This window comes from Bubalus kerabau, chromosome 12, assembly GCF_029407905.1.
Source record: "Bubalus kerabau isolate K-KA32 ecotype Philippines breed swamp buffalo chromosome 12, PCC_UOA_SB_1v2, whole genome shotgun sequence".
Lineage (NCBI taxonomy): Eukaryota > Metazoa > Chordata > Mammalia > Artiodactyla > Bovidae > Bubalus > Bubalus kerabau.
The window spans coordinates 62,207,877-62,221,515 of NC_073635.1; the positions used below are offsets into that span (position 1 = coordinate 62,207,877).

A 13,639-nucleotide genomic window follows, 5' to 3' on the forward strand; every position below is an offset into this window, starting at 1 on the left:
GGTTCAATCCTTGGATAGGGAAGATGAGGGAAATGCAACCCAGTCTGGTATTCTTGCCTGGGAAATCCCCACAGCCCATGGAGTCGCAAAGAGTCAGACACAACTGAGCATGCACACACTCACACAATAGAGTTCTATCCATTATCAAGAATAAAGTCCAAACTGAAGCTACAGAGAAGACAGTCTAGATAACAGAGTTCAGGCAATTACTTGAATACCTATAATATTTTCTTTATTCAGCAGTGGCTCTACACTGCTTCTAAGAAACATTAATTATGCATCTACAAATAAGGCTCATACAATAATGATCACTTTTTCAATTCTTGTCTCCTGGTTTGATATTTTGATTGATTCAGGGGTCTTGATTTCATCAAAGTAGACTGAACTGTTTTTTTAAGCTAAGCAAGAGTTCAAGTGTTTCTCTGAGGACAAGCCTACTCACTTTCTGTGAATGTCCTTGTTTCCTGACATGTGTTGGAAGCCTTCCTGGAAAATTAAACCAGTAATCAATGGGAAGCGGAGACAAGAAATGAGGTGAAAAGATTTCATGGTGAATGCCGTGGTTCCTTTAGTACTGAGGACTCTACTGCTTTTCTACAGTAATGTGAGTCTTCTGAAAAAGGTTTTTTTGGGCAGAGTTACTTGAATGTGGGATTTCTTCCAGTCTTTGTAGTGCTTCTCGGGTGGCTCAGATGGTAAAGAATCTGCCTGCAATGCGGGAGACCTGGGTTTGATTCCTGGGTTAGAAAGATCCCCTGGAGGAGGGCATGGCAACCCCAGTATTCTTGCCTAGAGAATCCTGATGGATAGAGAAGCCTGGCGGGCTGCAATCCATGGAGTCACAGAGTAAGACAGGACTGAACAACTAAGCACAGTCAGTCTTTGTACTGAAGTGAAACGGAGGAGAAGATGCATTTTAAAGACTGGTTTTCTGAAAGGGATTTGTAATACTACTTTTTAAACTCTAACTTATTATTTTATAATATATGGTACTTGAAATTGGACAGAAATGGTAGAATTAATTTATGAACAATTTTATTATTGCTGAAATTGTTTCACTTGAGATGTGTGGTCATTTATTTAATCAGATCAAAGTTCTGTAAAACAAGGGGGTTTATCTGCTTTGTTTAAATATCTAGCCCAAGAAGAACTCAATAAATATTTTGTGAATTTTAAATGTACTGTGCATTGTGGAAAAACCAATAAGAGTTAAGATGGACAATTCAGTTAGAATAGCTTTTTTGAAGCTTCTTGAACTAATAGAACATGAAAAATTTAGAAGACTATTTAGAGGTTCAGCTGCCATATCACTGGTCTTATAAAAGTCATATAAAAAGCAGATAGATGAAGACCAAAGACGGCTCCAAACCAGATACAGCCGAAAACCTGCTCTCCACCCTCAACCGCTTAGCTGGCAAGCAGGTGATCCAAGTTGTGAAGTGGGCGAAGGTACTTCCAGGATTCAAAAACCTGCCTCTTGAGGACCAAATAACCCTCATCCAGTATTCTTGGATGTGTCTGTCGTCATTTGCCTTGAGCTGGAGATCATACAAACATACGGACCCCCTGTATCTCTATTTTGCACCAGACTTAGTCTTTAATGAAGAGAAGATGCACCAGTCTGCCATGTATGAGCTCTGCCAGGGGATGCACCAGATCAGCCTTCAGTTTGTCCGGCTGAAGCTCACCTTCGAGGAATACACTGTAATGAAAGTGTTGCTGCTGCTGAGCACAATTCCAAAGGATGGCCTCAAAAGCCAGGCTGCGTTTGAAGAAAGGAGGACAAATTACATCAAGGAGCTGAGAAAGATGGTAACAAACTGTCCCAGCAACTCTGGGCAGAGCTGGCAGAGGTTCTACCAACTGACCAAGCTTCTGGACTCCATGCATGACGATTTTCAGAACTATGTTGACTGCTGCTGCTGCTGCTAAGCCGCTTCAGTCGTGTCCGACTCTGTGCAACCCCATGGACGGCAGCCCACCAGGCTCCGTCATCCCTGGGATTCTCCAGGCAAGAGCACTGGAGTGGGTTGCCATTTCCTTCTTCAATGCAGGAAAGTGAAAAGTGAAAGTGAAGTCACTCAGTCGTGTCCGACTCCTAGTGACCCCATGGACAGCAGCCTATCAGGCTCCTCCATCCATGGGATTTTCCAGGCAAGAGTACTGGGGTGGGGTGCTATCGCCTAGTAGTGGTGAAAGTGGACACCTTTGTCTTCTTCCTGATCTTGGGGGAAATGCTTTCACTGTTTCACATTGAGAATAATGTTTGCTGTGGGCTTGTCATATATGGCCTTTACTGTGTTGAGGTAGGTTCCTTCTATGCCCATTTTTGGAAGAGTTTTAATCATAAATGGGTGCTTAATTTTGTCAAAGTCTCTTTCTGCATATATTGAAGTTTATCATATGGTTTTTATCTTTCAGTTTGTTAATATTGTGTATAACATTGATTGATTTGCATATATTGAAGAATCCTTGCACCCCTGGAATAAACCCAACTTGATCATGGTGTATGAGCTTTTTGATGTGTTGCTGAATTCTGTTTACTAAAGTTTTGTTGAGGATTTTTGCATCTATGTTCATCAGTGATATTGGCCTATTAGAGTTTTCTTTAAAAAAAAAAGTCATATAAAAAGCAGATAGATGAAGACCGAAGAACTCTTCCAGATTGAAGGAGAATAAATAGAAGCGACAAACTAAATGCAAAATACGATTCTGCAGTGTCTGGATCAACTGGAATTCAGCTGATCTTAGCCATACTCCACTGGTCTTCACTCTGGTCTATGGAATGAGTCATCCGTCCTATGTCTTTCATCCCCTGAATCAGTAGGTACCTTAGGCACAAGTTTTTCCAAAATTCAGGGCAAGCTCAAGTGCACAGGTATAGAACAATGGCAACAAGTGGATTGCCACTGCAATTTTCTGTTCACTTGATGTCTAAAACCATCTAATTTGCTAACGTATATCATAAAGCCAAGCCCCATGCCAAAGTCTGGGAACACAAATGGCTGGAAACACTGCTACAATGGAGCAGTGAAGAACTGAGACCAATATTTCAATACACCTCTTTTAATACGTACCTTACACATCTGTATTAAATAGGTTCACTATATGGTCTGGCCCATGGTGACTTCCTACCTAAGTTATGAATGAGTGCCAGTCACACTGCTGAACCGAAGGAAGGTGTTTTTTCTTACTAACCTATTGAAGGTGTTTTCTTCTTACTAACATATTACCCCATTGTTATTGCTGTTTATTTACTAACTTTTGTCCAACTCCTTTGTGACCCTTTGGACTGTACCCTGCCAGGTTCCTTTGTCCAAGGGATTTTTCAGGCAAGAATACTGGGGTGAGTTGCCATTTCCTTCTCCAGTGAATCTCCCTGAGCCAGGATCGAACCCACGTCTCATGTATTAAAAGACAATTCTTTACAGCTGAGCCACCAGGGAAGCACTAGTAAGTTCTTTCTGGCCCTTGTTGATATGAAGAGACTATCACGTTAATGGTCTCCAAGTACATTGTTTTGAGGCAAAGATAGCCTTCCTGCATTATGGACCTATCATTATAAAATCTGCAAACATTTTGTATCATCAGTCCTTTTTTTTTTTTTTCCTGGCCTGGAAAAAAAGATCACAGATGTGATTTTAAAAAGAGAGACAGAAAGTGAGAGAAGCATGAACAAGAGTGCTTATTATAGCATGGTTTGTGAGAGTGATAAAGTAGAAAATCCCAAAGTGCCCTCAACGAGTAGGAGCAAATAACACTGGCTTTTCTACAGCAGATAAAAAAGAATAAAGGAGAATTTTAAAGAAAAAAAATGAAATAGTGGTGAAATAAGCTGGCTTTAGGACACAATGCCTGGATTTATGTGCTGGCTCCTGCATATAGAAATTCCAGGACCTGATGAAAATTGCCTAACCTCTCCAACTTAATGCCCTCTTCTGTAAAATCAAGAAGTGAGAAGCATTTATTTCATGGAATTATTTGAGAATTAAAGGTAAAAACAATGCTCAAAAATGGTGCCTAGCCTAGTCCATTTCAAAAGCTCCTAGTGCTTAACACTACTGTGAAATTTCTATTTAGTAATTCTTTATTATTATTACTTTTAAGCATGATAATAAAAGTAGTCTATCACACAGTTTAAAAAAAACAGACCAATAAATAAATATGAAATGTTCCTGAAATTTATTTATGTATCACTATATACACTATATGCATATATTAACTATATATAAATATATATAATATTTATATATATAAATATAAATGCATCACTAAATATGAATTATCCATAATAATGTGCAAATAAAATATCTCCTAATATCATTGGAAAACTTCATTGGAAAAATTAATTTTTTTTGAAACATTAATTTTTAAAAAGTGATACTCTAGTTAAACATTTGAAAGAAAAATAAAGCTAGATTGTCCTTCCCTAAAATATTTTAGAGCATTATTCCAAAAATTAAATTAGCCATATATTAATACAGATCTATATATTATATATGTATATATAAATGATTTAAATTAGGTTAAACCTTCTTAGTATGAGGATGAGGACATAATCTACAACAATCTTTAATAAATAATTTTCTACATTAAAATTATTCCTTTTGTAATAAAACAAAGATTACACAAATGTGAATGCATAGAGTGAGAAGATACTTATAGAAAGAAATTTTAATGAATTAACTATCTTCAAATTTATTGAGATAAATAAATAATAAATTGAGATAATAAGATAGATAAATTTCTATCTTTCAAAAGATAGAAATTCCTGTATTACTTTTTAACAGTGAAATGCAAACTAAATGAAGTGTTAGGAACTTTGTTTATATCACTAAAGAAAGGAAAAAGAAAGGCTTTTTTTTTTAATGAAATATTATATTCTTTTCTATCTTAAGATAATGTGTTCTTAAAATATTTAATTTGTAATGTTTTGCTTCATTACCTAATTAAACTGCTATAAAGTCAAAGATTCCAGTAGTTTCTAATTATTTTGTTTTGTTAAAGCCAATAATATTAAATAAGTTTAATTTCACTGTGTTTAGAAGCACTTTTAATAGGAACTACTTCACCCAATCCAATTTAATGGAAACAGATATCTGAATTAACTTGTTAATTAGTTTACTCCCATACTTATTCATTTATCCATTCAAACTTAAAAATTGAATATTAATTATGGACAAAGAATAAGACTTAGCACTCCTTTTATATACTTAGGATTGTCAATTGCTATGTTTTCAATTTGGCCACCACAGAGACTTCACACAGAGAGAGAGAAAAGGCCCCAACTTAGAATAATTTTCCTTATATTTATACATTCATTCATTTATTTACCTCAATTTATTGAGTATTTATTGCATGGCAAGAAGTTTTCTAGGTTGCTTCATGGACTTTATATGGTAAAATATGATAAATAAACAAATAAACATGATAAGTACAAAAATAAAATATAAGATGGTGAAAAGTACAACAAAATAATAAAAGCAGATTAAAATGATAGAAAAAATATTCAATGATGTGTAAAATTAAACAATACTTTAGTCACTACTAATTTATATCAAAGGCTTACGACATTTTGAAAATTGTTTTAAAAATTTGCACTACATCTGACAGAATTGTTTTTTATCATTTTTCCAAATGTTAAATATAATTATACTTCCATTTATAAGAATACAAGATCATTTAACTTGCTACCTAACATTCCAAGTAATTATTAATCTTATAAAATGCTGTATGATTTTTAAAACATGTGTATATTCTTTTATATCTTTCAATTTTCTTAGAGATATTAATCTACTTTTTTCCTTTTGAGATACTATTTCCTATTGACAAGGTATAAATATACAGATACTTTCAAAATAAAATAACAGACTACAATTGTGTCTAATATTCAAATTACAAAATGTGGTTTTTTTTTTATATGTACTAGTAAGTTAACTGGGAGAAGGCAATGGCACCCCACTCCAGTACTCTTGCCTGGAAACTCCCATGGACAGAGGAGCCTGGTAGACTGCAGTCCATGGAGACGCCCAGAGTTGGACACGACTGAGCGACTTCACTTTCACTTCTCACTTCACGCATTGGAGAAGGAAATGGCAAGCCATTCCAGTGTTCTTGCCTGGAGAATCCCAGGGACGAGGGAGCCTGGTGGGCTGCTGTCTATGGGGTCGCACAGAGTCGGACACGACTGAAGCGACTTAGCAGCAGTAAGTTAACTAGTTCAGGAAAAAATACATAAGTAATTGTTTTGACTTCAAAAATTAGACTGCGGATTTGAATACTTTCTGTTTTTATATTAATTTATTTTCTTCCACTCTTGACTACTCTTCCTTAGAAGAAATTTTGTTTCTCATAAAAGGTACTTTACTTATATGTTGCATTACCTACTTAAGTCTCTATGTAACACATTCCTTAATGCATGTATGAATGTATTACTTGATTGCTCTATCATTCATTTAATGTCTATTTAAAGAGTACCTTCTAGATAAATGACAGTGCCCTAGGTACATGAATGGACACTGAAATCATTGATGTCTGTAAGAAATAGATTTGGCATTAACTAATTTGATTTCATAGAATCTAAGAATTATAGTGCATGATAAATTACTAATGGCCTGTAAATGGTCATGAAAATGTTCTTTAGAACTCTCTGACACGTTCATGTTGATGTATGGGAAAACCAATACAATATTGTAAAGCAATTAGCCTCTAATTAAAATAAATAAACTTAAATTAAAAAAATAAAGTTACCATAAATATGAAAAAAAATATTTATATTCAATTAAAAAAAAAAAGAACTATCTGACATGTCACACTGGGGCATTCTCTGCAATATAATGGCATTGCCTTCTAAGACTCGTTAAAGAGTGGATTCTAATTATGAATGGGCTCCAGGTGTTCCCTAGTCTAGAAAACAGTAAAGTCTATGAGACTATTTTAGGACACTTCACAGTATTCCAACTTCTCCCTCTACTGCCCTAAACGCATTCTGTGGACAAACTTGATTTTTTGCTCATCCTTGCACATATTCCCATTCTTCCTAGTCTCCATTTTACTTTTCTTAATTCTAAAATGTGCAAAGTATCTATCTACTAGTGACTTCAAAAGACTTTAACTTGTCTCTCCCTGGCTTCCCTCAATACACAAGCACACACACACACAAATACATACACACACACACACACACACATACACACACAAATACACACACACACACACACATTCACCACAAACTTCCAAACAGTACAACTATTGATAAAACCAAAGTGAACTTTCTATGGAAATATGTCTTCCAGTCAACTCTTCTGACCACTTTCAAAACACCCACCCTTAAGAACTAGTAGTCATCACAACCATCTTCATTCAAGCCACCTAGACATTGAAAACTGACTCCAGAGAAAAATGTGTTCCCCGTGTTACTGAGCCAACACCTTTTATTTATTATAATAATACTAACAGCAATGTTAAAAGCAACAGAAAACAACAATATAGCTCTGATCACCACTTTTCATACACCAATCATCTATGTAATGAAACAAAAGCATTTGTCATATTATTTTGGCAATTGAGTACACTTATAAACTTATTACTTAGATTGTTCCATTTTAGAAGGAAAAGCCTGTATAATATTTTTTTATCTATTTATCTATTGTGTTCTTAGTGGCATATAAAAAGGATATTCATTAGGTATTTATTGAATTTAGTAGGTAATAGAAAATAACTCATGAGTACTAAAAGAATATTGGGTGCATCATTGCACTGTTTAAAAGAATTAGTTTTGTTTCCCATCATGTCCTTATTGCATTTAATGCTACAATTAATTATACTTAATTTCTACAATTGTAGAAAATTGGATAAAAGTGGAAAAGTGTTCTCATTTTTGTCATAAAGCCCACTAGTATTTCTTGTAAAATTCTGTTAAATCTTAAATCAATTTTTTTTTTTTTTTTTTAAGTACAAGTGTGTGGGCTGTGATCCTGACAAGCTTCTGAAAAATTCTTATCAGACTCTGGTTGCTCTGGTGATCAACCATCTGTTTATACAACTGGAATTTTATTTCTTTTGGAAGATTAGAAAGAAAAAGGAAATTAGAGCGTCTTTGCTTTTCATCATTTTACTTTGTTATAGAGCAGTTAGCATTGGAAATTATAAATTATGATCATTAGAATAGTTTTCAGAGGGAACCTTTGATTCTGTCTGAAATTTAAAAGATTATGACCTTGAAGAGCTTATGGTAATCCACTAATAAAACCTTTCTTCTAAGTATATAAGAATGAGCATCAATATAAATTCTTATATAGACAGACACATAGGAAATGGAGACTTTTAATTTTTTCAACAGAAACACTCAAAGTGATTGTTTTAAGGTAATAGGCCAAGTAGAAATTCATAGAAATGAGGCAATAATTTTAATCGAACCACTTAAATGGGAGGGAGATGAAAAGGAGAAATTGGAGCAGAAAAAAGAAATATTAACCAATTACTATGAAAATCTCTAAATTTTATAAAATCATTGTGACTGTAAGTAAATATGATTAAAATCCCTCCGTATACCCCTGAAAAAGCCCGTATAAGTCAAATCCATAAATTCTGAGCTTCATTCGCTTCTTAATAATTCTGCCTCTGGTAAAGGTTATTTAAATTTTGGAAAATCTTGAAAGCTAAAGGAAAGAATCCTCTAATTCTAAATGGGAATATATATCAGGCTCAGAGTAAGAAAGCTGCAATTCAAAACAAAGAAAATAGTTAATGCACAGCTCTATTCAATGAGAGTGTATACAAGTAAGTTTATGTAACCTTAATAGTTATGAATAATTCTTACATGAAACATTTTTAAGAAAAACCTCAGAAAATTTGTTTATTACCTATAATACTGAGCCCTGAGATATGAAAATGCCAGAAATTTTTTTCAGGAGTTCTTTTGGCTAAAAACATAATTAAGATTGACTGAAGAACCCAGGTAGATGTAAAGACGCTTTAAGCAAAAGTAGAAAAAAAAATCAGCATATTCATTTTGGTAGTTTAACTTGTGTTTGATCCCTCTAATAGAGAAAGAAAATCAAATAAATGCTGTGTAGTATTAAATAAAAACAAAATGGCCTCTGAATTATAAGCTCAGTTCTCATAAAGTAGATCATTAATGCAGACAATTATAAATGCATACATAGATGTATTGATATTTTATACCATTTTAAAATTGCCTTATCCAGGAACTATATATTTTTCATAATATTGTTGACCTACCAATATAGATTTTCCTTCATTCTCCATTTATCAAATATCACATCTGGTTCTTCCTCTTCTGGAGTGAAAAATTTGCTATGCTTTATATTAGTGATATCATTATTAAAAAGTGAACCCCAGACAATGAACTCTGAAATGAAAACATAAGCTCACCAAAAGAGTTGTCTCAATGGAGTTTGCAAAATAAACATCTACTTAAGGTTATTAAGAAAATTTTTATATTATGAATATTTTTCTTGGTGATCTAAAATATTTAAAAAGAAAAGAATAAGTGGTCTATAGTTTAATAAATAAATAGACATTTTATTATATGTTGACTAATCAAAATAGCTTCAGAACTATTTGCTCATTAAATCTTTCATGCCAATTTATCATTTGCCCACTTCTACAAAATTTGACTAGCCCCAAAATTCCATGTGAATTTTCTTTTTTTTTTTATGTGAATTTTCAATGCATCATAATAGGTAAAATTTTTCAATGCATATCCTCAAGTACTTTATTTCCATATATTTTCAAAGAGTTCAATAAAAATTATTTAAGAAAAATAAAAGATTTATAAATATTGATCATTCCTTTCAATACTTGAAGCCTGATACTTTGAATTAAGGGTTGACTGCCATGTCACAAGCATGTGACAGACTCAAATATCCCTTTCAATTAATCATACTCCAATTAAGTTGGTTCGGAGAAGGCAATGGCAAGCCACTCCAGTACTCTTGCCTGGAAAATCCAATGGATGGATGAACCTGGTAGGCTGCAGTCCATGGGGTCGCTAAGAGTCAGGCACGACTGAGCGACTTCCCTTTCACTTTTCACTTTCATGCTTCGAAGAAGGAAATGGCAACCCACTCCAGTGTTCTTGCCTGGAGAATCCCAGGGAGGGAGGAGCCTGGTAGACTGCCGTCCATGGGGTCGCACAGATTTGGACACGACTGAAGCAACTTAGTAGCAGCAGCAATCAAGTTGATTAATGTCCATTATGTAGAATTACCTAAAAAAATTCCATTCTAGCAGAATTATGCTGGTGGCACTTAATGATAAAGGCTGTTCTAGTTATATGTATGGGACCCACCGTTTTTCCTGTAACCAGAGTAAAAACCAATTGACCCATTGCTACTTCACTGCAATGTAAAAGGATGGAAAAATGGTTATATCAGTTTGTGTTATAAATAGATTCTTGCTTTATGATGTCAGAATGCTGGCATTGGTCTAAGTGCAGCCACTTTTTTAAAGCAAGCTTGTTAGGAATATTATCACATATCCTCATGGTGTAGTCATCCATCTAGCTTTAAAAAGTAGTAGGAATTGTCTTGTTACTTTCAGGCTGGTATGCAACAATCTTTCGCCTGAAATGTTAAATGAAGTATGCTGCTAGTTTTACGGGCTCATCCTGCTGCTACTGCTACTGCTAAGTTACCTCAGTCGTATCCGACTCTGTGTGACCCCATAGACGGCAGCCCACCAGGCTGCTCCGTCCCTGGGATTCTCCAGGCAAGAACACTGGAGTGGGTTGCCATTTCCTTCTCCAGTGCATGAAAGTGAAAGTGAAGTCGCTCAGTCGTGTCCGACTCTTAGCCACCCCATTGACTGCAGCCTACCAGGCTCCTCCATCCATGGGATTTGCCAGGCAAGAGTACTGGAGTGGGGTGCCATTGCCTTCTCCTAGTTCATGTTAATTTTTAACAGTAAGAGAACTATACTAGGTTTTTTTTGCATCCATTGATAACGTGCATCCATTAAACATTTTATAACTTGTGCTAACATCACTGGAGACAGCAAGAAAATATAACTGAATCTTGCCTAAAAGATAATTTAAAATCTTGGGGATTTTTGTTTTTGTGGTGCAGACACCTATACTACATTATATTCTGCTGTGTACGTTTTTGCTTTTTCTCCTGTCATGTAAAATGAAGATTAAAGTGGTAACCTTCCCTACACACACACAGAATCAAAACTTTTGAAATCTCTACCCTATAATTCTCATCTGGAAAATTCCATGGGCAGAGGAGCCTGGTGGGCTATATAGTCCATGGGGACATAAAGAGTCGGATACAACTGAGTAACTGAATACACACACCTTATGATGTCCATTTGATTATGTTATTTCCATATTAAAAGTTAATAAATATTTCATTTTCTAAATTATATACTCAAAGATTTGAACGAAACAATCCCACACCTATGTAGAGAATAAATCAAAGATCTATCAGAGGAATGAATTTAGCATGTTAAAAATTGAAACCATTTTATTCCTCTTAAAAATATTCTCCATTCTTGCTTATAGTTATTGATCCCATATGATTAGTTTACACATCTTAGACAAAGTTCTGCTGCATGATTCCTGTAGATAATTTCAGATCTATAACTACACTTACTAATCTGGAGGACAATTAAGGTAAATTAAGAATTCTCCAAAGACAGCCTTCAGAATGGGAGAAAATAATAGCAAATGAAGCAACTGACAAACAACTAATCTCAAAAATATACAAGCAACTCCTGCAGCTCAATTCCAGAAAAATAAATGACACAATCAAAAAATGGGCCAAAGAACTAAATAGACATTTCTCCAAAGAAGACATACAGATGGCTAACAAACACATGAAAAAATGCTCAACATCACTCATTATCAGAGAAATGCAAATCAAAACCACAATGAGGTACCATTTCACGCCAGTCAGAATGGCTGCGATCCAAAAGTCTACAAGTAATAAATGCTGGAGAGGGTGTGGAGAAAAGGGAACCCTCTTACAATGTTGGTGGGAATGCAAACTAGTACAGTCACTATGGAGAACAGTGTGGAGATTCCTTAAAAAACTGGAAATAGACCTGCCTTATGACCCAGCAATCCCACTGCTGGGCATACACACTGAGGAAACCAGAATTGAAAGAGACACGTGTACCCCAGTGTTCACTGCAGCACTGTTTATAATAGCCAGGACATGGAAGCAACCTAGATGTCCATCAGCAGATGAATGGATAAGAAAGCCGTGGTACATATACACAATGGAGTATTACTCAGCCATTAAAAAGAATACATTTGAATCAGTTCTAATGAGGTGGATAAAACTGGAGCCTATTATACACAGTGAAGTAATCCAGAAAGAAAAACACCAATACAGTATACTAATGCATATATGTGGAATTTAGAAAGATGGTAATGATAACCCTGTGTACAAGACAGCAAAAGAGACACAGATATATAGAACAGTCTTTTGGACTTTGGGAGATGGCAAGGGTTGGATGATTTAGGAGAATGGCATTGAAAGATGTATAATATCATATAAGAAACGAATTGCCAGTTCAGGTTCGATGTAGGATACAGGATGCTTGGGGCTGGTGCACTGGGATGACCCAGCGGGATGGTACGGGGAGGGAGGTGGGAGAGGGGTTCAGGATGGAGAGCACGTGTACAACCATGGTGGATTCATGTTGATGTATGGCAAAACCAATACAATATTGTAAAGTAATTAGCCTCCAATTAAAATAAATTTAAATTTTAAAAAGAGTTCTCCAACTTCTAAATACTGTCTTATATTTTATCTAATTGAATCTATTAAAATTACAATAAACAATATGACATTTTTGAGAAAATAATGAGTATTGAGTAAGTTCCTCCCCTTCAAATTTTCCAGGCCTTATACCTTGCTGAATTTCAAGTACAAATAGCACTAGATATTATCAACAGGTGTCTTAACTTTTGACAATGTTGATGATAGGTTTCTTAATTTTCCAATATGAAACCACATTTGAAATTTCCTTATTAGGTCATAACTTTTAAAAAATATGTGGATGATAGTGAGATTACACAAATAATTGTATTATCAAATTAGACTCAACAAGATTGTAGATCTTAGTAATCATTAAACTTCATTAAAATTAAAATGATACAGTTTAACCACGAAGTGTAAAACAGCTGACAAACTTCTGAGGTTCTTTTTAGTTGAATTTTAACATTCAACAAAAGTGGATATATAAAACCAGATAAAGTCTGAGAATCAAATAAAATATTATAGTTAATCACAAAGTAGTAGAAAAATAAAACCTACAGAAGGAAATAATTTCATTTGATCTTCTCTTAAACGTTAAGTACAATGTCCTACGTGTGTGCTCAGTTGCTCAGTCATGTCCAATTCTTTGCAAACCCAGGGACTGTAGCTCACCAGGCTCCTTTGTCCATGGAATTCTCCAGGCAAGAATGCTGGAATGGATTGCCATTTCCCACTCCAGGGGATCTTCTCAACCCAGGGATCAAACTCATGTCTCTTGCATTTCCTGCATTGGCAAGCAGATACTTTACCAGTGTAAATACATGATTTTAAATACATGATTTGTCCCTTAAATAGAAAACTTAGAGTAACAACTGTAGTATAAGTATGATAGTACTTTATCCAAAATA

The 13,639-nt window shown here is 34.8% G+C and overlaps 1 protein-coding gene across 1 annotated transcript; it reads left to right on the top strand.

Annotated features, from left to right (window-relative positions):
• The first annotated feature begins 1,344 nt into the window (after positions 1-1,344).
• LOC129624240 (mineralocorticoid receptor-like) lies at positions 1,345-1,932 on the top strand. Its single transcript, XM_055541902.1, has one exon. It carries the CDS (start codon positions 1,345-1,347, stop codon positions 1,930-1,932), a length of 588 nt encoding a protein of 195 aa, XP_055397877.1.
• Positions 1,933-13,639: the final 11,707 nt, after the last annotated feature.

Coding starts and splice junctions, on each gene's coding strand:
- LOC129624240 (XM_055541902.1), top strand. CDS start 1,345: ATGAAGACCAAAGACGGCTCCAAACCAGATACAGCCGAAAACCTGCTC.